Raw genomic sequence first — 27,667 nt, 5'->3', positions numbered from 1 at the left:
ATGGTTTATAGTAATAAAGATAACATAATTCATGCGGAAAGTAAATCTGTAAATTTTAGTCCAGAAATAAACGAAAATGAAGATTATAATAACAATTATCAGTTTGATAGAAAAAAAGAAATCGCTGAAAATGAAAATTCGTTAGATGTTAATATGTTAATACAATGGATTAAAACAAATCAAGAAGTGCACGGGTAAGTAAATTTATTACACTCATGTATTGGCCCAGTTAAAATATTAATTTTATTTATTTAAATTAAATTTATACTAGGAATTTTATTTAATCACATTAAGAAAACATATACTCACGGTAATATTTATTGCAATATTTCTTGAATTTATGTTTTTATATATTCTAATGATATTGTCCACATGTCAGGCGAAGTTTTGGCCAAGGATTTGTGAATTTTTCACAAAGTTTCCAGAGTGTGGACTTCAGAATGAGTTTTAAAGACTTTTTTTCGGTTTGTACTAACATATATAATTATATGCTAAACAAACACAAAAACCCCACAAAAAATTATGAAAATTATTGAAAGAAAGAAAGCCAGCGTTAACCGCGGAAGGACAGTAAATTGGGAGATCGCCCTTCCGCGCAGAGCAAGGCGAAACATTCCAGGCTGCGGCTGTAGCCATTTTCCCGCAAATTTTATACGATTAAACTGCATTGGACATGCACAGCCAGTTGGGTAAGCAGAAATATCGGCCGAAGAGAGATGTTGGGTATACAGAGATATTAGCAATGGAGAGATCTCGGGCATCCACAGATATCGGCCGTGTGCAAAGATAATGGGCATTCACACTTTTTCATAATTCTTTAGATCGAGAACGCTTCAGCTTCTGGGTGAATGTATGTTCTTACCCAACACAGAAGTCCAGGCGCGGCATCTTACCGCTTGAACTAAACCCGATTCTTATGCCGATTTGGAGCGGAATTAAATTTCCGTGCATGCTCAGCAAAATAACATATCTTCTTCACTTAAACAACTCTGTATTCTAGGCCCCGTTCTAATCACTCGCATTACAAGTAGCACGCGCCTTTTTCCTTTTAATATCCTAATTACGCTCCCTCCCCACAACATGGGACAGTATTGGAGAACTTTGAGCTCATGCAATCTTCGGCTTTCCTCTTCTGCACGTCGCATTTAAGTAGTAAACATTTTTAGTCCGGCAAAGTTCATACGAGTACAAGGATGTGTTTTCGACTTTCACTTAACCGGTGAAAAGTATTTTGTCCTTAAATTTACTGAAAGCCAACATTCCCAATACTTTCAAATTTCAACACCTTGTGGCGGTCGTCAACTTTATCGACCAGTTTTTGGGCCGAACCCTACCTACGGTTTAGATTCACTCAACTGTGCAATGTAATTGGAAAACTGTCGGAGATAGCTGATTCTTACTTCCATCATCGGATTTGCTGGCTGAATATACTCGCCATCTGGCCTTCGGGTTTCGTCTCCTACAGGTGGTTTGTTCTCGGCTGATATTTTACTAAAGTCAATCCTTAAAACGAAAAGGTCTGGCCCTCAGACACGGTATGAAAACGACCTCATCGCCGACATTTTCAATAGAAACTCTAGTTTTTTATTGTCTTTTCCCCAACCTTTATACGTCGAAGGATAAGAAGGAAAAATATTTTGAAAAATTCGTTAACAACGTTAAGGACGTAATTGCTCTTCTAGAGTACGCTTTTAGAAAACTTTCGGCACTAATAAATAGGTCACCTTTCAATGTCGCTGTAGAAATCTCACCGAGTACCCAGCTCAGTCAGTCAGCATTCCAGTTCTCTCTTCTATTTCCTTCGTACTGAGAATATTTGCTACCATACTTGATACCAGTTCCCATTGTCTAGTTTCTTTCAACATAAATTCTATCACATTTCCTGGTGTCATGCTGGCTAGTTCAAGCAAAATCCTAAAAGCATTCCATCTGTCACAAACAAAGAACACATGTTCCGGAGTATGTTCCTCTCCATAATATATACATCAGGTGTGGATCTTCTTTTGAACCTTTTAGATATGCCCCAAATCTTCCGTCGCCCGAAAGGAATTGTGTGAGGAAGTATGACACCCCCACACTCCCTCCGGACCCAGGGTTCAAGCCTGGGAATCAGACGCCTGGTCCACGCTCCTTTAGTTGAGGCTTCCCAGGACGCCTGCCAATCTTCCAGCAGTACTTCTGCCTGTTTCTTGGGAACCCCCAACCGTGAAGTCTGGAAGTCAAATTAATTCTGACTTTGATCGGAGGCACACCGGCTATTACTCCGATTGCTTCGTCGGATACTGTTCGTTATTCCATAGCAGACGCGATCACCAGTCTATGCTGGAATTACTGTAAAAGCCCACAGCTCCTCTTAATTTCTCGAATTGACCTCCAGGCCGGGACCGAATATAACAGTGTAGATGTTGCTACTGATAAAATAAGCTTTCTTGCACCAGCTTTTTCTTACGTCCAGACTTTGTCGGCATCAGTTTCCATAGAGCTATCATGTTCCTCTCAACTTTTGCAACAGCCTCCCTGGCATGCCTCCCTGTCAAATCGTCAGCGTACGTGACCATCTCTGAGCCTCCCAGTAACTCCATGCGCAGAAGGCCATCGTACGCCGCGTTCCAAATTATTGGGCCGAGAACCGATCCCTTGGGACGCCACCTAACATATTAAACTCTTCCCATCCTTCCTCTGTATTCACCAGTAGAGTTCGTGCAGATACCTGCTGATAACTGCCAACAAGTATCTGCTCACCCCTTTTGCCCGTATTGCACTCAACACCACACTCCACGGAACGCTATTAAATGCGTTCCATATGTCCAGGAACATTAACAGGGAAATCTGTCTCTTCCTCCTTGTTCTAGCGGCCTTGTTTGCAGCCCATCGTATCACGTAATTAATAGCGTCAACAGTAGAGCACCCCCGGATGAAGCCGTACTGGTTGTCTGAGAAACCACCGGAGAGCTCTATCTCCTCCAGTATCCGTCTAGCAATCATCCGTTCGTACAATTTCCTTATTGAATTAATAAGACATATAGGTCTGTAATTCTTATTCTCTTGCATCCGGTTTCTGGGTTTAAGGACCAGGAAAAACCATGCAACTTTCCAGTTGTAGGGGAAGTCTTCCCTTCCAAGAGCCACGTTCAGTACCTCCAACAGGGCCCAGGGATGGCACTCTGCCAATCGTGTTTTACCGACCCCGGCACCCCATCCGGACCTGGGCTTTTCTTTTTATTGATCTTTTCGTCGATCTCATCACTGAGAATTTCAGTCCACTCCTTTTCAACAACACAGAAAAGGGATAATGTCACGCTCTTTGTCTGCTCCCTAGACAAGCAGGGAGCCGTCCACTCAGCTTCTTAGTTGCTATCTGGAAGCCTCTTCCCCAGGGGTCGGAGTTCAAGTCAGAAATATTAAATAAATTTATTCCAAGCATCTGATTTTGCTTTTTTAATCGCAGCGCTTAGTTTTTTCCTACTCTGACTCAGCCAAGTCAATATCATCCGACCGTCTACTCCTCATCCTCTGTAGTACTCTTCTAGCCCTCCCTATATGTTGTTCTCCTCAGTTCAACAATTTCTTCGGACCACCAGTAGACCTGATTCCTTTTAGAATTTATCACATTGGAATACTTCTGGCACTTTTCCTGAAGGAGTTTACTCAATCTTGCAAGTTCATGCGACGTTCTCAGTTCTGCGTCCTCAGTGATGACCCGGAGGATCCGTTGAGTCTGTCTCTTACTGGGTTTCCATCTTGTGTGAGCCCCCACACCCCTAGGTTCATGATGTACAATTTGGAACAGAACAGCCTTGTGATCGCTGCAATGGTCTTCCTCAAGCACCCTACAGTCCTCTATCCAATTGTGTGTTCTCGCTGAGACCGCAACTACATCTAGGACAGATCTCTTCTCCTTGTAAAGGTGGAGACTGCCGGTTCGCCAATGATCACAAGGCCGTGGTAGCGATGTTAGCTACCTGGTGGTAGCAAACATCGTTGCGAACTGAAGGCCCCTTCTTGTTTCCCGGAGTCTAGGCTTTCGGAATTAAAATCCCCGGCTATGATAACCTGTTTTTTCTGTCTCCTGACACATACCTCCACGTCGTCAAAGAATTTATTGAAAACTGACTGTTCCCAGTTCTGGAAGGCGTATCTATTCACCACAACAGAGTAAATGAGTTCAACCACGACGAAGTTATCACAAGAGGTGACTCGCTCCACAGCATACCGCCCCGGACATTCATAATCACCTCATCTGAGTCCTTATCTGTCCACCACGGATCAGTGTACAACCAAGCCCGATTCGGCTCTGTGATGATAAGGATATCCCCGTCGCACTCGTTAGTAGTCTGTTGCACAAGGTCGTGCGCACCCAGGCTCCTGTTTACATTCAACAGGATGTTGAATTCAATTCATGCTTGAAATTTCGAACAGACTCGGGCTCCCATCCGATGCCCGACAGTTCCACAAGCCACACACTTGTGGGAAGCCTTACATTCTGCCCTTCTATGCCCGAACCTACCATAGCTGTAACAGCAGTTCGTGCGATCCGGGCCTGTACACCGCGACGACGTTTGCCCAGGCTCCCAGCACCTAAAACAATTGGAGTCCGGCTTGATCACTTCAATTCTACAGGAATGCCACCCGACAATTACTCGGCTCAGAGCCGAGAACTGACTGGCATCCTTACTGGTAGGATAACTGTCGCGTTCTGGCAGCTTCCGTATGCAGGACTTAGAGACGGTATTTTCATTTTTACGTTTCTCTTCAACGTTTTCCTGATGGCCTCCGCGACCTCCTCTTTTGTAGCATCGATATCTATATCTTTTAAATGCAAGATTATACCCTCTTGGATTTAAGTCTTTTTCCTATAGCAATAACATCCGTGGCTGCAGCTAATTTATCTTTTAAGTTAAACTTTTTCTTTTGAACACCGCCTCGGTTTCAATTTTTTTTTTTTGGATCCGAAATCTTAATGTCAAATTCCTGTGTAACATACCCACATAAATAGAGGACCTGTAATCTCAGAAACACTCTGTTTTTCTAATTGTTTAATTTAATTTAATTTAATTTTAATAAATTCAAGTTAAATGATAAGTTGTATACTTACCGTTGTTGTCTATTAACGTTAATAGTAATTATATTACCGCTTACTGATATGCTATCTGTTATCGGCTGGAAATTACTGGATAATCACGTACAGCGAAGAGACGCTCCACTATAACCCTTTTGTTTATGGCAATAATGTCGAAACGACAAAAATCACAAAAAAAAGTTAGAGCCCTTCCAATTTGGCTCCAGTGAAAATACCATCGACCATACTTATCCCGAGAAAGTCTATCCGATCGCGTTTGAACAAAAATTGAAAATTTCCTTCGTCTAGATGACGAAGATTTCCACTTGAAACATTTTTCTGTAGTACCCGCAATAGCGTTGCAAAATGAAAAACATATTTTTAAAATACAAAATCCTGTTTTTCATAAAGTACAAAGCGATTTATTCTTAGGTTCTGATCCTTTATTACTTTCTTTCACGAAGTAAAGGAAGTATTGTGATTGCGAAAAATTTCGATTTTCAGGTCCAAAGGAAATATCCATTTTGCCCATCCCTGAATTCATTTTGACTAGTTTCGATGTGACGTTTGTATAAATGAAAGTACTTAGTACGTACGTATCTATCTCGTATAACTCAAAAACGATTAGCCGTAGGATGTTGAAATTTTGGATTTAGGACTGTTGTAACATCTAGTTGTGTACTTCCCCTTTTGATTGCAGTTGACTGGACCAAAAGTGTCCAAAAAAGCCCAAAATCCAAAAAAATTGTATTTTGGATTTTTCGTAACTGCAGTAACAAGACCTCATTGAAAGTTTTTCAACCATACATCATATATCTTAAAAAAAGATCATTTTAAAAAATGAGTCCTAGCAATACTAACAATTCTACTGCAGCTTAAAAATTAAAACACTAAGACTTGTTTATAAATTTTTTTTTAAAATCAATCTCAAACAATGATTCCGTGAATGAATATATAAAAAATGATATAATAATAATGTGATTTCAAATGTTTACAGAATAACCAAAGATGTAATTCAATTGTATTCACCACTTCTGGCTGTGTATTTTGTCTACGTATATGTAACAGTAGCATTTACAATATTTTCTGCAATTCTGGTAAGAGAGAAAAAGTTAATAAAAACAAATTATTTAATCAAAATTAAAATGTACAGCATATTATGGCAAAGTTAAAATTTTATCATATTCACAATCTAAAACAAAGGACTGAAACATAATTCTAAGCTCTGTCCTCTTAAAAAAATAATAAACTAGTTAATAAGCTATATCACTCAATAAAAATAAAAAAAATACTAGCCATTTGATTAGAGAGATCCAGCAGCAAGGGACAAATCTCAATTTACAGTAATAGGGAGATAAAAAATCCCATTTTGAGTCTATCCTCTACCTTATTACAAAAGTTTAAAATCAGTCAATAAAAAAAAAAAACAAAATTAGAAACATGCTTTTAAACATTTTTGTTTTCAACAAAATAATATGTATAAAGTTGTCTATTTTCGTAAGACCACAACGAAAAACATGGGCACAACCTCAGTTCTATTTTGCACCTTAACCTTGGTTCAACCAAGGAGATTTACTAGAAACTCTATGTTGAAGCTATGACATCCATTTCGCATCAAAACCTTTGTCATATTTAAAGAATTTTTGTAGATATTGAATATGAAAGCGCGCCCCATGCTTAAACAGTTTAAAATTTACCCTTTCTTCAGTAAAATTTTCAACTTATTATTTCTTCTAGCTTACTTATTTAATATTTACTAAAAAAAAAATTCTAATTAAAAATTAATTTATGACTATTACTAATCTTACTGTAATTGTATGATAAGGTAATCAAATGCTAGATAAAGGTGCCGTAAAACTTAAAAATGCTTCAAATGACAGTTATTTCAGTAAACTTATATAAAAAATTAAAAATTAAATTAAAATTAACATCTGTAATTAGAAATTAAAAACTTATCTCTCTGATAACTCATCATTTAGTAAAATAATGTAATAGAAATAAATTGTTACTAATAAGTTGAAATACAGTAGTTACATCAAAAGCATTTAAGAAATATTTTTTTTATGATTTACTTTGATAGAATTTTTAAATTAATCCCAACATCAAAATGACTCATTTGAATAACAATAATTAAAAACCACTGCCAGTCAATAAGTTAGAGATGTAAGAAGAAATTAATCTCCTGCTTTTAAGAGTGGAGTTTACTACCCCTTAACTCTTTTATAATGATAAAATACAATAGAAACATGTGGCATCACTACTGGAAAAGTACAGAAATATTAATACAAGAATACTAGAAGGAATTTTATTGTAGTCAGTCAACAGGGAAGGAAAAGCAGGAGGAAATGAGAATTCTGACGCACAAGAAACTGAAATAAGTATTTATAAACTTTAAGCATGTAGTTGAGAGAAAATTCTCTAATCCTTTGTTTAAAGGAAAATTATTCAATTTAATCATAATATGTAAGTATTGATCAACAAGCAAAAAAGGAGATTTTTTAATGAAAGAGTAGAAGAGACATATGGTAATATTGTAAGATATGATGGGAAAATAATGTAACTAATTAAGGATATGAATACTGTGACTGGAGAATTTGGAGAATGAATAATGGACCACAGAACAGGAACATGTGTAATAATTAAACTTGGTGGCTCCTTGACAGTATCACAAAACCAAATAAATTGTTCTATTATTGAGATAAGGCATGCTGTAGTTATTGTTAAACTAACACACTATCCTCAACTATAAATTCAAATCACTACCTGTTAAGAATGAGAAGCACAAAAATGCAACAATGAAGACATAAAAGAGTAAAGAATTAACTCCTTTACTTCTATTAGAAGCTGATAGAACAAAATATACTAATCATTGAAACATTCTGAAAGACTATAATTATTAGTGAAAAAGGATAGTATGGCAGAGGGGATGGTTTGAAGAGAAATATTATATTGCAATTAAACTCAAAAATGAAGCTAAGGAAAGATGCTAATGAAAGGAAAGAGTGTGATCGTTGAAGAGTATAAGGAAAAAAGAAGAGCAACAGAAAATATATTTAAAATGAAGAAGAAATCTCTCTGCTAGCGATACTGCAAGGTATCAGATAGATTATATCATGGTTAAGCAAAGATTTAGAAATCAACTCGTGGACTGCAAAACTTACCCTGGAGCAGACATTGATAGCGACCATAATTTGGTGATAATGAAATGTAGATTGGGGTTTAAAAACCTGAAGAAAAGGTGTCAGATGAATCGGTGGAATTTAGAGAAGCTTGAGGAAGAGGAGGTAAAGAAGATTTTTGAGGAGGACATCGCTAGAGGTCTGAGTAAAAAAGATAAGATAGAAAATGTAGAAGAAGAATGGGAGAATGTTAAAAAGGAAATTCTTAAATCAGCAGAAGCGAACTTAGGCGGAATAAAGAGAACTGGTAGAAAACCTTGGGTTTCAGACGATATATTGCAGCTGATGGATGAACGTAGAAAATATAAGAATGCTAGTGATGAAGAAAGTAAAAGGAACTATCGGCAATTAAGAAATGCTATAAACAGGAAGTGCAAACTGGCGAAAGAAGAGTGGATTAAAGAAAAGTGTTCAGAAGTGGAAAGAGAAATGAACATTGGTAAAATAGACGGAGCATACAGGAAAGTTAAGGAAAATTTTGGGGTACATAAATTAAAATCTAATAATGTGTTAAACAAAGATGGTACACCTATATATAATACGAAAAGTAAAGTCGATAGATGGGTGGAATATATTGAAGAGTTATACGGAGGAAATGAATTAGAAAATGGTTTTATAGAGGAAGAAGAGGAAGTTGAGGAGGATGAAATGGGAGAAACAATACTGAGATCTGAATTTAAGAGAGCATTAAAAGATTTAAATGGCAGAAAGGCTCCTGGAATAGACGGAATACCTGTAGAATTACTGCGCAGTGCAGGGGAGGAGGCGATTGATAGATTATACAAACTGGTGTGTAATATTTATGAAAAAGGGGAATTTCCGTCAGACTTCAAAAAAAGTGTTATAGTAATGATACCAAAGAAATCAGGGGCAGATAAATGTGAAGAATACAGAACAATTAGTTTAACTAGTCATGCATCAAAAATCTTAACTAGAATTCTATACAGAAGAATTGAGAGGAGAGTGGAGGAAGTGTTAGGAGAAGACCAATTTGGTTTCAGGAAAAGTATAGGGACAAGGGAAGCAATTTTAGGCCTCAGATTAATAGTAGAAGGAAGATTAAAGAAAAACAAACCAACATACTTGGCGTTTATAGACCTAGAAAAGGCATTCGATAACGTAGACTGGAATAAAATGTTCAGCATTTTAAAAAAATTAGGGTTCAAATACAGAGATAGAAGAACAATTGCTAACATGTACAGGAACCAAACAGCAACAGTAGCAATTGAAGAACATAAGAAAGAAGCCATAATAAGAAAGGGAGTCCGACAAGGATGTTCTCTATCTCCGTTACTTTTTAATCTTTACATGGAACTAGCAGTTAATGATGTTAAAGAACAATTTAGATTCGGAGTAACAGTACAAGGTGAAAAGATAAAGATGCTACGATTTGCTGATGATATAGTAATTCTAGCCGAGAATAAAAAGGATTTAGAAGAAACAATGAACGGCATAGATGAAGTCCTACGCAAGAACTATCGCATGAAAATAAACAAGAACAAAACAAAAGTAATGAAATGTAGTAGAAATAACAAAGATGGACCACTGAATGTGAAAATAGGAGGAGAAAAGATTATGGAGGTAGAAGAATTTTGTTATTTGGGAAGTAGAATTACTAAAGATGGACGAAGCAGGAGCGATATAAAATGCCGAATAGCACAAGCTAAACGAGCCTTCAGTAAGAAATATAAGTTGTTTACATCAAAAATTAATTTAAATGTCAGGAAAAGATTTTTGAAAGTGTATGTTTGGAGTGTCGCTTTATATGGAAGTGAAACTTGGACAATCGGAGTATCTGAGAAGAAAAGGTTAGAAGCTTTTGAAATGTGGTGCTATAGGAGAATGTTAAAAATCAGATGGGTGGATAAAGTGACAAATGAGGAGGTATTGCGGCAAATAGATGAAGAAAGAAGCATTTGGAAAAATATAGTTAAAAGAAGAGACAGACTTATAGGCCACATACTTAGGCATCCTGGAATAGTCGCTTTAATTTTGGAAGGACAGGTAGAAGGGAAAAATTGTGTAGGCAGGCCACGTTTGGAATATGTAAAACAAATTGTTAGGGATGTAGGATGTAGAGGGTATACTGAAATGAAACGACTAGCACTAGATAGGGAATCTTGGAGAGCTGCATCAAACCAGTCAAATGACTGAAGACAAAAAAAAAAGAAGAAGAAATTACATTAACAGTAGCTGTTTGAAGTGATGGACAGGAATGGAAGAAACAAAAAAGTGAAAATATAATCAAATGACTATGACATGATTTTGCACCAAATCCAATATTATCAAAGACAAGGAAGGTTGTTTTCATTGAAGGCAAGGAAGAATCATATTGAATAGTTGAAAAAAGTATATAAGTTTTTTTTTAATGAGGGAGGCAAGGAAAGCAGGTAGAAGAAAAAGGAAATTCAGTCTGGGGATGCATTGGGTGAGAAGTTGAAGGAGCCAAAGCCTTTATTGGTTTCTGTCACACCAAAGCAAATAATTACACATTTAAAAAATAATAAATCAGCTGGAAGAAACTTATAATCATGAGAATACTTACTGCTTTTTTACTACTTTAAATACTTACTTTGTAGTGAATATTTTGATAGTAAATATTCACAATAAAGTACAGGAAGTCTGGTTACGAGAACAAATACCAGAGGAATTGTAGGTTCAAGTTATATAACTGACACATAAAAGAAAGACAGTGTTACTGATATGGCTTAAAAACTAGCCAGTGAAATATAGATAAAATTTTTATTCTGCATCAGACACTAGAAAGATTTTATAAATTAAAGATAGACCTGCAGGCCTGCTATTTTTTTATTTTTTATATGGATTTGAATACTAGATCGTGGATACCGTCGTTCTTTGGTGGTTGGCTTTCAGTTAACCACACACCTCAGGAACAATCGACCTGAGACTGTACAACAAGATACAGAGTGTTTTGTACATTCATACATATCATTCTCATTCATCCTCTGAAGTAGTAAATACCTTACAGTGGTTTCAGAGGGTAAACAGTAAAATAAAAAGAAAGGCCTGCTATTTATTGGTTTTAAACTGCCTTGTGATTCAGTCAGTAGATTAAACTAATATAAGGTTGTGCTAGAAATTATTAAATTAGTAAAACTTAAATAACTCTAAATAAGAAAACCATTCTTAAACAGAGAGAGAGAGGTTTCTTAAACAGAGAGAGAGAGGTTTCAAATAATTTTGAATTAAAAAAAGGTAGGAGATAACATACTCTCAACAATTTGTCCAATTCATTGTTGGAGGGTAAATCAGAAGATTTTCAAGATCAACAGAACTAGAATTTAAAGTGATGACAATGTTGATTCTTACCTATGGGCCTAAAAGATTATCTCTGTTGGGAATGCAAATTTTCTGCACAGATAAAAATGATAATTGTTAAAGATTTGGGCCAGTGAATGAAAACAGAGAATGGTAGGTTACAGCAAACAGTGAATTAGAACAACTTTATTGAAAGCCTAGAATGCTGGTTGAAATAAAAAGAAAACATAGTGTGATTCTGGTTATCACATTCTAGAGTATGATACTAAATTGAGACTGAGTAGCAATGTGCACTATGGGCAATCAAAAACAAGGAAACCAAGGAAAGGTGGACAAAATATTTAGAAGGATCTGTACCACATGAGCATCAAAAGAAAGAGATGAACATTGCAACTGACGAGGATAAAAACATTTAAAAAGAAATTTTTGAGATCAGAGTTCAACATGGATTTTAATAATAAAGATTTATTTATTTATTTACAATTTAAAACATACATTATTATCCGTCAGACCTAAGTCTGTCAACAGATATACTAAAGAATTATTAGTTTTTTTTTCTAATAGTTATAATAGTAGTACAATTATAAAAATTAATTTAACAAAATTAAACTATATATTTAAAACTAATGAACAAATTATTTCTTAAATATTTGTTATGTATTAGGTTTAGTAACTAAAACTATATTTAAGAAACAAAATTATACTTAATTACAACAACTAATAACAGTAATAATAACTAATAACATTTACATATATAATTATAAGTTACCCCTCCGAAAGAAGTCCTAATCCTTCAATTAATTGATGTTATGCAAAACTATCTATGTATTCAAGCGAATTAAAACTTTAATTTAAAATATCATTTCCCAAACATTTAAAATCAAAAAGAATTTGTTTAGTATTATTTTAGTGAATATTTCTTGAACCCAGTAATAGTATTTTAGAAATTTATTAAACCTTTTCAGATTTTCTAAACTGTTCCATCTATTAGGCAGATGTTTATTATATTGGGCTATTTGATCCAACCAGCAAATATATTCATGTGTATTATTTTCTAATGCATTATTTTAACAAAGAAAAATTATTTCTAATTTTTTTTCTCAACCAATTTCTAAGTTTTCCTTGACAGTTTCATAGGTAGATGTTTTTATTTTTCTTTTCCTCCTCATCATCACAATGTTACATCCTCATCATTATCACCGTTCTATGATTTGTTTTGAAGTCAATTTCAAGACCAAATTGGAAAATCTTTCTTTGTGTCCATAATAAATACACATGGATGTATCCATTCCTTCTTTGCTTTGACAAAGCCTGATTCTTGGGATAAGCATAATTATCCTAACTTTTTAGGATATGTTATTCCATTTTTAATAATAATAATTACCCAGAGGGGATCCTGTCCCTCTACTGGGCGCGTCCTCAAGGTGGCGGATAGAGGAAGGCCTTGTAGATATACAGGGTAGGTGGTGTTCTTCAAAGGCCCACCCGTGGACCATAACAGGTACTTTAAATCCAACGCGTCTGTTCCAGATTGGGCGGCGTTTGGTCGGCGTCTGTTTCCCATGTTAGAGACGGCCGTTTCTAGAGGTGTCGGAGCCTTAGGTGTCGGAGGTGCAGGAGCTTATCCTGTTACCCATTTATTTTGAAAATTAATGGAGTACAACGATGTGAATAAATGCCGGGGCGGTAGGGTGTTGCGGGCTGACACCCTTCGGAGCCGTCGTGATGTTCAGTCTGGGGTGAGGAGTGCTGGAGCGAGTGGCGGCGCCTCACCTAATGGTACCACAAGCCCTGGAACGTGCTCTGTGGCTTCTGTTGTGGCTGAAGTTCAGTCACCCAGTGCTGTAGAACCCCGGGGTAGGAAGCGGTTTAAATGGACAAATGAACATAATGCCTTCCTTTACCGTACCTACCTAACTATAACAAAAATGGAATCGAACATGAAACCGTATAGTGTTCCGCTGCACCAAGCGATGGTTGAGAAGTTCCCTGAGCTACAATGTAAGTCTGTCCAAAACATCCTGGATCAGCGCAGATCCCTTTTTAAGTCTAATAGGGTTCCTGCAGATGTAGTGGCGTTAATCCGAGCTGATGTTTCTAGGGAGTTAGGGTTGTTGTCCAGCCCATCTTCAGATGAAAGTACTGATAAGAGCCGACAATCCCCTCTCCGATCAATTTGCTGAGAACGAGATGCTGTATGGTGGTATGGATCCGTCGGCCAGACAGCGTATACCAAGGCTGAGGGTTAATTGCGGAACGAGGAACATAGTAAGCCTTATTAATGAGATTCTTGAAGAAAAAGTAAGATTGGTACCCTCCATAACTGAGCTCCATGAGTACATGCTCCATGAGTACACATCGGTGCGATTACGTCAGTCAAAGCGAATGGCCAGCGAATCGTCGCTCCTGCAATACGTAAGAGTCCCCAGCGTCCACTTGGGAGGAGAGACTGTGTAGGAAAGTCGATAAGCTGAGAAAAGAGATTGGTCGTTTGTCCAGTTTCTTAACATCTGCTAACCGCAGTGGAAGGATCCGATCGGCGGCGGAGTCGATAATCCGAACATATGAGAACCCGGAAAACACCACCGGCCATGAAGTCCTGGATTTGTTAAAGCAACGATTGATGGTACTGTCATGTCGGCTGCGGCGGTATCGGCAGAGTAACATGCGCCGGGAACAAGCTCACTTGTTCCGTACCTATCAAAAGGAGCTGTATAAGCGGTTGCAGGTTTCACCTCAGCAACAACCTCAGGCGAACGCGTCCCCTACTAGTGAGGAGGTCTTGGGTTATTGGGGCCCGCTTTGGTCGTGTTCCTCACAGCATAACAGTGGGGCAAGGTGGATTCGTGAGGAGCGAAAACGAGTTGATAGAGTCCAGACAATGGTAGATAATTTAATCACTCTAGAAGATGTACAGCAGGCAATTAGGAAAACCTATAATTGGAAGGCGCCTGGGATTGATGGAGTGCATAACTTTTGGTACAAGCGCTTTTCTTCTGTTCACAGGCGTCTTGCAGAATTTTATTCTGCCATCTTGCGAGATGCAAGTCTAATGTCGACCTTTTTCACCCAGGGGATGACCTATCTGGTCCCGAAATCTTCTACTGCGAAGGCAGATCCGTCCAAGTACATACCTATTACCTGTCTCCCCACAATATATAAGCTTTTTACTTCTGTTCTCACTGCCAAAATCAATAAGCATCTTGAGAGGCATCAGATCTTAGCTGAGGACCAAAAAGGGTATCGTCATGGTAGTAGGGGCTGCAAAGAGCAGCTAGTGATTGATAGCGTTATCTCTGTAACGGCAAAGAAGAGTCGAGGCAGCCTATATACTGGTTATATAGACTACAGAAAGGCCTTTGACTCGGTTCCGCACTCCTGGTTGATAGAGGTCTTACGTCTCTACAAAGTCGATCCCGTTGTCGTTGAGTGCCTAAGTGTCGTTATGGGTAAGTGCTGCACAAATCTTTTGTTGACTATTCCAGATAAGAACCCCGTTAAGGTCGGAGTAACACAGATCAACCGAGGCATTTTTCAGGGTGATTCCTTGAGCGCTCTATGGTTTTGCTTAGCGTTGAACCCTCTGTCTTCCATCTTACAGAAGTCCAAGAAGGGTTTTGCTCTTGGGCAGTACAGTTTTAGCCACCTCATGTATATGGATGATATTAAGCTTATTTATGACGCTGAAAAAGGGATCTGGCAACTTGTCAAATTAGTCGAGAGGTTCAGTGTCGACATATGCATGAGTTTTGGTCTTGACAAGTGTAGGGTCAATGCTATGAAGAGAGGAAAATGGTCGCAGATTGAGGCGTGTGAAGTGCCGCAGATGGATGCTCCTGCACTCATGAATGCAATGCAGCGTGGTGAGACATATAAGTACCTTGGTTTCCTGCAGGATATTGGAATTAGCCATAGTCGAGCGAAAGAGGCCCTTACATCTGGCTTCAAGAGTAGAGTAAGAGCCGTCATGAGTTCCCAGTTGAGTGGTTCTAATAAGGTAAAGGCCATTAACATATTTGCCGTTCCGTTGATTTCCTATAGCTTTGGCGTGATTAATTGGACGCGGACAGACCTTGAAGGGCTTAATAGAATGATTCGTGTATCGTTCACGCGACACCGCTCCCATCACCCGCTCAGCTCCATCGAGCGGTTTCACTTGTCCAGGAATAGAGGAGGAAGAGAAGTTGTGGATTTGCGGGAGGTTCATGCAAAACAACTGCTGAATCTCCGGAAATACTTCCTAGAGAAGAGCCAATCCAGCTTGCTCCACGGGGTTATAGTAAAAAGTGACAGTAATCTAACCCCACTGCGCCTCAGTGATGAGAAATTTCAGCCCCTTGAGGATACCTTCTTCGAGATCAGTGTGATGGATAGGTGGCGTTCGAGGGAGTTGCATGGGAGGTACTATGCGGCGCTTATGGATGAAGCGGTTGATCGAGATGCGTCTGTGGCCTGGCTGGAGTATGCTGAGTTGTTTGCTGAGGCGGAGGGCCTTGTATTTGCTATACAGGATAGGGTCGTCAGCACACTCAGCTACAGAAAGCATGTCGTCAAGGATCCTGCTGTAACCATTGACCTGTGCCGTCTTTGTGGATCGACCAACGAGTCCATCGAACATGTCGTTAGCGGGTGTCAGTTTTTAGCTCCAAGGGAATATACAGTCCGACATAACAATGTGGCGAAGATACTTCATCAGAGACTCGCTTTGGACCTGGGTCTCCTTGCCGTTTCAGTCCCGTATTTTAAGTATGCTCCTCAGCCTGTATTAGAGGACGATCAGTATAAACTGTACTACGATCGTACTGTTCTGACGGACAGGACAGTGGAGCATAATAGGCCAGACATCGTTCTGACCAAGAAGCAGGAAAAGATCACCTTCCTGATTGATGTCACAATCCCATTGTCCACCAACATAGTGAAGAAGTACACAGAAAAACTATTGAAGTATAGGGATCTTGCAGAACAAGTCAGGGAGATTTGGGACCAGGAGAGCATAACGGTGGTCCCGGTGGTTTTGGGCGCAATGGGAGAGATTCCACGATCTCTGCATGGTTCATTAAGATCCGTTGGAGCACCAGCAAATCTGTTCCGACCAATGCAGAAGGCTGTGTTGCTGGATACATGCCGCTTAACATCTGGCAGTTCATAAATTTTTATATCTGGTTTTTTTTTTGTCTTTCATTCATACATTTTACCCATAGTTTTCAATAGTTCATGTTACCATATACAATGCATGTCAGAACAATAGTTATAGCTCCTGCGCCTTGCCTATGGGCCGGCCAGGATGCTTTTTACTGGGCTTGCCCAAGAGAATAATAATAATAATAATAAGTAACTATTTGTTTTACAGAATACTCATTCTCACACAATGGTTGAAGTTATGGTTTTAGCATATTTTACACTTCTAACATTAATTAATTTTTATATGTTGTGTGCATATGGCAACTTCATTATGGTTGAGGTAAGTTCATGACTTTCACAAAATTCAAAGTACTAATAAAATCATTTTCATGAATTTTGTTTTTGTAATATATATCACGTTATTATTAATTATATAATATATATGGGTATATCACAAAAAAAAAATTTATATCTACCATATTTTATATTTGCCATAGCTATAAAATACTAACAATATCTCAACCGCTTAATTGCACATTGTACTTCTGCTGATCTCTGTGGCAAAGTGATAATGTCTTGGCCTTTCATCTGAAGGTCCCAGGCTCAGATCTCAATCAGGCATGGCATTTTTCATACACTACAAAATTTCCATTTTATTCCCAAACACAAGCTTTGAACTTATGATATGAATTAATCATTAAAAAACAAATAAACATTTTTTTTTTTAAATGTCAAAAGTATCTACTTAATACTGTACTTGTCAGAGCCAATTATTAATTAAATATTGTATAAAGAGGCTTCAGGTTTTTATTTATAAGAGTGTTTCCACAGAATTCTTAGAGAATGATGGATTGATAAAATGTCAAATGATGAGCTATTAGTAAAGAAGAAAATAGAAGAAGTATAGGTTCAGAGGCAAAGATGGTGTTGGAACTGACATACTTTGAGGAAAGCTCTGAGTTAAACACAGAGGAGATTGTAGTTTGGAATCTGCAGGTGAAAGGAAGAAAGGTAGGCTCAAAATGACAGAAGAAAAAATGATAGAAGAAGAGGATGGTGACAAGAGAAAGAGTGGAAGTAAGTTTAAACATAATACGGTAGCATTGCTTTATTGAGGCCCTACACTCACATGTTTAATATTTTAAATATCATAGTTGAGCAACAGTTCTAGATGACCTAAAATTTTTTAACTTTTCTTTTCTGAAGATGACATACCAACATTAAGAACAATAAACTTCCTATGTCAGGCATACAAGGTAAAGCAAGAAGTATGTGATTTATCTGTAGATAAATGATTTATGCTTTTGGCACCTATTGGTTCACCAAGCTATATTTCAGACTGATTGAATGCACACACAAGCACACGTATGTATACATACACACATACAAATAAAAAAAAATGCAAACACAAACTGTTTACAACAACTGAATCTATTTTTACAAATCTCTTAGAAACAAAACACACATACAAGGACATTAACTAGATTAAAATTTTAAAGGTAGCTGAGATTTCAATGCAACTGAAAAATTTGAATCTTACAGAAGCACTAAAATGACAAAAACAACACATTACATAAACAAAACCAATAATGTGAATTGAACCGCATGTTTGTAGTTTGACAAGGATATTAAGAGACTAATAAATGTAAAAATTTCTTATTAATTCAATTTATTACTCTAACAACATAGAAAATAAAATAAATAAAAATAATGATAATAAACAGACATATAGAATAGTAATACAAATAAAATGACATGATTTATTTAATGACAATTAAAATATAAATAGAAGGGTATGGTTAATTTTACTAAAAGTGCTATAATGATTGATAGAAATTAATAATGTATTAACAAGATAACACTAGAAAAGTCTACAGTTCATACAATTCAATTTTTTAAGTATTATTACTTTTAGTGTTTATAAAAGAAGTACCCTACACTTTATGAATTTATATAATACTTTCACCTTCACTAATGTTTACCAATAACTCACCAAACAACTTCTTGTATTCATCACCTACTGTCCACACTGGTATACTCTTGACATACTCTTCACTCATAGTTACAATGCTTACTGATATGGTTATTATCATGAATGTGCTGAACATGGCCTGGCAGAACTACTGATTGTTATCGCTTGTTATCACGACTGCGCCAAACACACCTTACAAAAATTACTGACTGTTTCTGCTGGTCCTGGCTGTATTTACATCCCCTGGCCAGCACAACTAATATCTGACTCATCTCTTTAATTTTTGAAGCATAATAATTTTCATTGTTCATGCCTTTATGTTTTTCTATAAGTTTTTATTATGGTCCAGCAATCCTTCTGGTTGAACAAGAGCTTTTGGAAGTGCCATTGTCTGTAATACAAAGAACAAATTGTTAATGAATCTATTAGTCAAAGAAAAAAATCCTTTTTAGTTTCTTGTAGATTCTTCTTTTCATTGTTACTTTATCTTTCTTTCTTCTTAATCGAAAGAAATCCATTACCTTGGTCCATTACATTGTTCCTATTGCAATATTATTATTTGACTGGATACTTAAGATTTTCAAAGTTTTAATAATTCTGAAATATTTTCACATTTCATCATGCTGATCAACAGTTTTGTAAAAACTTTATATTACACTTACAGTCATTCAATTAACAATCTTTGTAGACTAGTCTAGATATTTATTTTTAAATTGGATTATTGTAAAGTATTTAGATAAAAATTTAATAGATATAAAATAGTAACTCCAGATAAAAAAGTTGTTTTATAAATTTTTGAGGGAAATTCATTTACAAACATCACTTTTAATTTTTTCTTTGCTGTGTGTATGGATAGTTATTTGTGAACTTAAAACTAAATAGTGTTGTTATCAACTACTGCACCAAAAAAAGCAGATAATTATTGAAGGAAGTACAAAACCAATAACTACAGAGTGATTTTTTACTCCTGATACCCAATTTTAAATGTAATTTAAGAAAGGGAAATTTAGGTGTAATAAAAAAATGTATTTGTTACTTGCAGTAGAGATTTAATAAAAAGTTATTACTTACATAATTGTTAAAGAATATGCTCAAAATGCTCACCCCTTGCGGTTATACACGCACGGACTCTTTTCAGCATATTAACAGAAACCTTTTTAAGAGTTGCATTGAAAATATTCGTAATAAGTCTGTAATATTGACTTTTAAGTTCATCAATAGTGTGAGTATTGTTTTTGACGGCCTCGAACTTAATGTAGCCCCACAAAAAGTAGTCAGGAGATGTGAGGTTTGGGGACCTTCGAGGCCATAAACCCTTGCTTATTATTCGATCATCAAAGAACTCTTGCAGAAAATCCACGGTTTCTCGATACGAAACCAGCAATACCGTTCTTGAGGTTCCAGGAGAGACACAAATTGGCGTACAATATTCCTGTATACTTCACCATTTACTGTCTGTTCGAAGAATATGGATCCGACTATACGATGACGAGATATCGCACAACACGCACCAATTTTTTCAGGATGCAAAGATTTGTCTTGTAAAGCGTTAGGATTTTCAACCGCCCAAATTCGACAGTTTTGACTGTTCACATAACCATCGAGATGGATCCAAGCTTCATCACTAAAAAACACTGTGTTTAAAAATTCGATTCCGTTATCGTTTACGAGAGACCTAAACCAACGGCAATATTGCAATAGCTTGTTTAAATCTGGAGGCTGAAGCTCTTGGATTAATCGTAGGCGATACGGATACAATTTCAATTTTTTAGCGGCTTTCTGAACACTCGAATATGACAAACCAACTTGCGTGGAAAGTTTTCGTAAACTTTTCCGTGGAGAATTGAGCAATCTTGTTTTCACATTCTCTAAAACGTCATCTGTCAAGCGAGTTGGTCGACCACTACGTTTTCTGTCGCAGACACTACCTGTCTCTCGAAATCGGTTTGCTAGCCTAGAAATTGGCATTTTTTCTGGCGGAGAAACACCAACAAATTTAATTTGAAATGATTCTTTCACAGTCGCGTACGATTTCGTAGCAAAATGTTGTTCAATAATGAAAACTCGTTGTTCTATGGTAAAAGATATTCTGTTCGTAACACGACTGGAAACGGCACAAAAATTTACACAACTCAATGAGAATCTACTCACACTGCCGTACCGGTTGAGTAACGCTACCAACTTCGTGTCACAAAACAAAATTTCCCTTGCTTAGAAAAAAATTACCAGACATTATCAATTGGGTAACAGGACTAAAAAATCACCGTGTAGTATCATAACCAGTTTCTTTCCCCTTTCAGATACTTAAAATTCTTTTCATACTACCAAATGCACCAGATATTGGTGATTTAGTACAATCTGAGTTTAACAAAAGAAAAATTCATAAATTAGTCTAGGTATAATCATTATTGTAACTTTAGTAGAAAAAAAGGTTTTTATATTAGTACATAAGAATGTTTTAATAAATTACTTTGAAAATATAATTTTAATTTTAAAATATTAATTATATTAAAAATAAAAGATTTTTCTAATGGAAACGTTAACTAGTAATTAATAATAATAATCAATATGTTAGTAATGGAAATGCTAAATTTAGTTAATTAAAAGAGTTTGGAAAGGGATTAATTTTAAGGTATTAACCATCCAGTCACAGGAAATTTCCCAATTTATTTTTTACATTTTTTTTGATAACTTGTAAAATAGCAATTAAAAATGTGTCAATAATACAAATTAATGGAAGCATTTTTGGTATAAAAAAATTATTTTCTTATTTTTCTCTAAGAACTACTCATTAAAAAGTTATAAATGTTTTTCATAGTTTTCAATACAATCACGAAAAATTATGTCATTATGATGAAAAATTATAATTTTTTTTACAATTTTACTGTAAGCAGTTGCAGCAAAGTATTCCACTACAATAGAAAATTAAACGACAAATTCATTTCTTTTATTATTATTTTTATAAAGTGGTGATGATTTAACTAAGTGGTGATTTCATTTCTAAGTAAAATATCAAAAACTGTGCAATATAAATTATATAATTGTGAGATAGAAATATATACAGGTTCTAATATGATATGTTTAAAATGCACATTATTTTTATTTTGTAGTTACACTGTGTTGCTACAATCTGTTGTGCCCATTTATAATGTATTAGTTGAAAAGTTTCTAGTTGTCATTGTTTTCTAGTTTCTAGATGACCATTCATAAGTCAGCATCATTAATTAGGGCACAATAAGCGTTAAATACTGAGAAATTAAAGAATCAAGAAAATTTCAACCATTTCCTATTTCCTAAAAGTTCATTCTTTATTTTTTACAGTCACAGGGAAATGCAACAAGAAAGATTAGAAATGAACAATTTTATTTCTTAGGGAAATACAATCTACTTCAATCAAAAGAGAAACTGCATTCTTATAAATGCCTGACAACTTGTACCATTACCATGAGAGTAATAATGTATTTTTATCTTTCTCCTACTGATAGAGGCAATGTGTAAAATTCATTGTTCTTTATTAAATGCATTGATTTTCTTAAATCATATCTAATAACATAATTATTTATTATTTCCAAATTATGTTAATTACATCAACACATTTATTTAAAACATATTTATTTTTGTATTAGTTAAAAGCTGCAATAATTAAAATTCAATTATCTTTTTTCATTACCAAGACTGTAATGAGATATAGAAATTATGACTTAGTTTACATCTACTTTATATGATAATTATAGATAAATTTCTTACAGTAGTTTATTAATTTTGAATTAATGCCTTAATATGATCTCAACTTTCAACATGTATAAAGAGTAAAATTTTATCAAAGAAAATAAACAAAAAATTGATAATCATGAATAAAAACAATAATTAAAAACTAAATCATTGCTAAAAAATGAAGGTTTAGATCATTGCTGATAAAAAAATGTTCCAACTACCTAATTTCTCTTTATTTCTGATATTTTTTAAACTTCGGTTAGTTAAACTAATTTGAGACCAGTTTCCAGGCATGTTAATTCCTCTGATTTTCTATACTTACAAAGAAACAATTGTACTTTAATTCTAATTTCAGTCCTTTTTTCAGTCTAAATTTAATTTATTATCTTTAAAAATAATTTAATATGTTCCTCTTCTTTCTAAGAATTAAGGTTTATATTTAGCGTTTCCAAGGACAGAGCTAATTTTGTAGGCATAACCATATCTAATTTTATCTTTCCTAAACTTTTTAAAATAATGGAACTAAGCTTTGTTTTTAATAAAACTCACTTCTTTATAAAAAACTTCTAGACCAACTGGCACCTAGTTTGTTTTCATCGCATTAAAAACTGCCATCTTATGTTGCATATGATGCAAAAAACATTGGTGATTTATCTATCAGAATACTGGATTATAAACACCTATTTGTAAACAGTTTTAATTTAAGAGTTTTCTAGTTTTTGAAAACATCGTAATTTAATGTTCAGTCATGCTTTCTAGATTTGATGGTACATCATTAACAATATACAGTGAGTCTCCATAATATGTTCTTAGCTAGCATTCCTTCTGTATGTGATGAGAACACACATTCCACTTCATTGAGAACACCACAATTACTGTTTGGATTGATACTTTTGCCCTTCTATATAGCTCATGCACACATTCTTCTTATGATTCTGTTAGTACTTTCTATTTTAATCTAATTCAAATACTTTAGGCTTTACTATAGGGTCAACCTGATTGTATATTTTTTAGGTCAAGCTTTAGTTAAAACGTTTATCCTTACCATTTGGTGATATTAAAATTTGGTGATAGAATTTTTACACAGATGAATTTTGAAAACATGATTGATTCCTTCCACACATGAAATATTGTTCTAATGGGCAGTTGGAGGTTGTTAATTATCTTAAATTATTCTTTCAGCATAATTTTCTTCACATGACAAATGGGACTAAATGACAAGTTTCGGAAGTCAGTAGAGTACAATAATTTTTATACTGTTCGTAATTATTCACATTGCATGCACAGCTGAGAGTAGCTTAGAATAGAGTAGCTGAGAACAGCTTCTTTAAATGAGGGTTGTTCACATCATACTACATCACCTTGTAAGAACATTCAATAGTAGTACCAACCACCCAAATAGAACATGTAATTAATATCTTTTAACTTTAATTAAAATAATAATAACTTATTTTTATTTTAAGGAACCACTGGAACACTCTGTATACAGCATAATTATACTAGTTTTAGTACTTTTATATTTATTTTCTCCACAAGCAATAGGTTGATAATCAGTTATGGCATCTCATTGATAGATGAAAGTTGTTGTACATGAAAAATGCTAGGAGATCAACAGAGTTTATTACACATCTACATGGGCAGCAACTGTACTAACAGTTAAATCAAATGGTGGCTTGGTTACATTATATGTTATAATCTGTGAAAAACAATATTCATTATTAAAATTAAACATTTTAGTTTAGGTAAATAACTATAACTTACAAACTAGTGAAAATATCATTTGAATCTTTACTTATAAATAACATGCAATCATAACATGTTATAGATATGACAAGGCAGCAGCACAAACTGACTCTCATGTTAAATAATTAGTAAATTTTGTTTTTGATTAATCTTCATTTAAAGCATAAAAACTGTTTAAGAAGTTCAATAAATCATTAAAAATGTCAAAACTAATCCAGTTTTCTTGAAATCTGCATACATTTTATGTAATTTTATATTCAAGATATATAGTAAGAACTAATATATTTTTTCTCTACAGAGCGGGAAAGTTTCTTGGGCTGTTTATGCTGCTCCATGGTACAATTCAACTCCAGACCATAAATCATTTATTAAAATTATTCTACAAAGAGCTGCACGTCCTACTGTTGTAAATTGTTTCAGTTCTACTTCATTCGATCTAACAAATTCTACTTTTATTGTAGTAAGTTCCAATCAAAAATAATTTTACTATGTTTTATTGTTTACTTTATTTCATTATTTTTAAAGTAATTTATAAATAATGAAACTAATGAAATAACAAGTTAATTGTTAATGTTTTAATTTAGCTGATTAATTTTTAAATCTTAAAACTGCAATTATTCATTTCTTTTTAAATGTATGGGTATCGATTTCTAAGGTCATTAGCCTTTGTCTCAATATTTAAAAGTAAGGAAATATCACCAATAGAGGATCATCAGATGTAAGGACCCTTACATCTAAATAAAACACAAAAATTGACATTAAAATAATTTTTTTTAAATAGAAAATCGAATAGACAATGCCAAATAAACTAAGAAACTTCATACTCAGCTGTAAAGAGCCTTCATAAAAGGACCCGCAGTTATACATAACACAAGTATTTATTTCACTGAAGGCTTACTAGAAATTCATAAGTAATCTGCTGGCTTGAAGATAAGCGACTATTACTTTTTCTTTACAGTTTATCAAATCAGTACCAATATCATTTCTTGATGATGCCTTTTCATGTATTGTACCCACTTCAAGTAGATGCTTAACAGTGAGTGGTATGTTATACATTTCATATTGGTCTTTCTTTGCCAGTAACATATATGAATTTGTTATTCGTTTGTGACCAATTCTCAATCTTGTCAACAGCACTTGTTCCCAACGAGATAATCATCACATCAATTTTCCATTTATATGGAGTAATTTTGTTTACATTTGATTTTGTGTTTAACCTTCTCCATTCTTTCTCCAGATGTTTCTAATAATGTAGGTTAGACGATTTTTGACTTCTGCCAATCAAATAAGGAAAGTATCTGAATTCAAACATTTATTCCATTCTGGTGGCTTCATTGTGCTTTGATTTTGAATCTACTAGATCATCTTCAGATTGAAAGCAAGTTATGGGGGTAAAGTATGTATGCCCACAGATGCCTTTACTTTCTTCCATACGTCTGCTGCAGTTGTATTTCTACAAATGATGACATGTGTTGTTGCCAGGATTGTTTTTTTCTAATATGCCTTTTTGCATATGTCTTGTGCTTTTTAAAGTGAATTGTTGTTACTTTAATGTACAATGTAGATTCAATATATGATTATTATTTATGCCTGAATGTAATAAATTTTTATAATTTGCAGATAATGAAATCAGTTGTTTCATTTTATCTTGGACTAGTACAGATGAGAAAACAACAAACAACTTAATACCATAGAACATTATCAACAAGATTTAGAAAAATGGTAATATAACAAAATAACTATCAAATACAGATAATCTTAAAAAATAAGCTATTAAAAATTAAGAAATTTAACTGAAATAAATGTTGTAAGTGATAGAAGAAAATTAGTTATTATGTTTGTTTAGTGTTAATTATTATATAGTAATTCAATAAACATGAAACTTTAGAGAAGAAAATTTTTTTTAATCCACCTGTAAACTTTTTTCTGATCTTTGTACATTACCTCAAAGAAATCACAATTTATTTGCAGATACATGCATTGGGTGTCTAATTGTAGGCAACTAGACACAAGGTACTAGTCACTTACAAAAATTATATAGCCATTACAAGTAACAATAAAAATCCCATGTAGGTTTACTAGGAATGAAGTAGCTTCCTGTTGATCTCTTCAATGAAATGAATATAAAATTGCATATTAATAAGCCTTTTCGAAGGCCTGTAGGGTTGATATTTAGCCCTACAAGTGAATTTAATTTTATTCAACAGAGGCACTGGTCAATATAATGAGCATCAATACTCTCAGAAAAAGCGAAATATAGTATTTCTTCCTTTTTGTACGTTTTATTTGGGTCACAGCCATAAGAAAGACTGGGATAAATAGTGAAAAGCAATGATTTAATGTATACTCTTCTTGGGAAATAAAGAAACTTTCACCACTTACTAGGGGAAATTTATTGTAAAGCAATCTTTTTTATGTTTTAAGTAGTATTGACTGCTGCAGTCATTATTCACTAATAGATTTTAACAGCATGAATGAAAGTGGTACTGCTCCAACTATTTTATATTTCCAATGATCTAGAGCAGTGATTCTCTTCCTTTTTAGCTTCAGGACCCCCAAAGAGTAAAAAAAATATAAAATGAATATTTTGTGACCCCAATGAAACCTAGTTAAAACTGTTTAGCTATGTTGATAGCGACGGCTATGAACATGCATGTATTCAGTGTACTAACATGAGTAATTTACAACTAACTTGATGTATATATTCTGCTTGTAATTTAGTCTGCTTGCATAATATTCACTGTGAGAGTGTCATGTTCAAATATGCACATGATATGAGCTCATTGTGGTCTCTGCAGTGTAAAAGAGGCATAAGGGATTGCAGAATGTCAGTTTAGTTTCGAATGAGAAGCGTGGGTCTGGTGCCTTTAAAAGCATAGTTTCGTTAAAAATAATAATATCTGAGGTTCGGTTTTTTAGTGTGCAGTTAAACATTGTAGCTACATTTTTTAAAATTAAATATTTATGCAAAATGGATGAATTTGTGAACAAAAATGAAGTTAGCCATCTACATCCAGTGAATCAATCGGTTAAAAGACATGATTGTACAATGACAGTTATTTAAATTATGGACCTCATTGATGGAAAGTCATAGTGTGTAGTTTGCTTTCAGGTTTTCTCCATTGAAAGCATGAAGCCATCAAATTTAATTCGATACCGAATTGTAAAAGCAAACCCTTGGAATTTTTCAAAAGAAAATTACATACTTTGAAAAATCAACAAATTTCTCTTTACCGGCCCGATTTCATTTATATATAATACATATCACATTTACAGAAGTAATACAACGCTTATGATTATTCGTTGTTTAATAAATGAAATCGGGCTGGTAAGAGTTTTATTTAATTAATTTTTTTTTTAAAGAAAATTCTGAATTAATAACTTATTTTGATAATAGAAATGTAGTGTCTTATCTTTTTTGATATCAGTATCATTTTGTTAAATACAGTTTTATTTATACGACAGAAATTTTTGTTTTTCGAGCGGAAGAAATGATATTTGCGAGACTCTAATTTTTTTGATTATCATTGCGTTTTGTTGGATTATTCTTTTTTATTTTAAGAATTACTGATTTTTGTCTTATGGATTTATGATTAAAAT

The 27,667-nt window shown here is 34.6% G+C and overlaps 1 protein-coding gene across 1 annotated transcript; it reads left to right on the top strand.

Annotated features, from left to right (window-relative positions):
* LOC142317730 (uncharacterized) lies at nt 1-25,753 on the top strand. Its single transcript, XM_075354279.1, has 5 exons — nt 1-194; nt 6,057-6,156; nt 16,868-16,978; nt 24,366-24,527; nt 25,688-25,753. Exons 1-5 carry the CDS (start codon nt 1-3, stop codon nt 25,751-25,753), a joined length of 633 nt encoding a protein of 210 aa, XP_075210394.1.
* Nucleotides 25,754-27,667: the final 1,914 nt, after the last annotated feature.

The sequence above is a fragment of the Lycorma delicatula genome, chromosome 1 (genome assembly GCF_047948215.1).
Source record: "Lycorma delicatula isolate Av1 chromosome 1, ASM4794821v1, whole genome shotgun sequence".
NCBI lineage: Eukaryota > Metazoa > Arthropoda > Insecta > Hemiptera > Fulgoridae > Lycorma > Lycorma delicatula.
The sequence above is the reverse complement of the archived record's forward strand: the minus strand, read 5'-3'. Positions and strand labels throughout refer to the sequence as shown.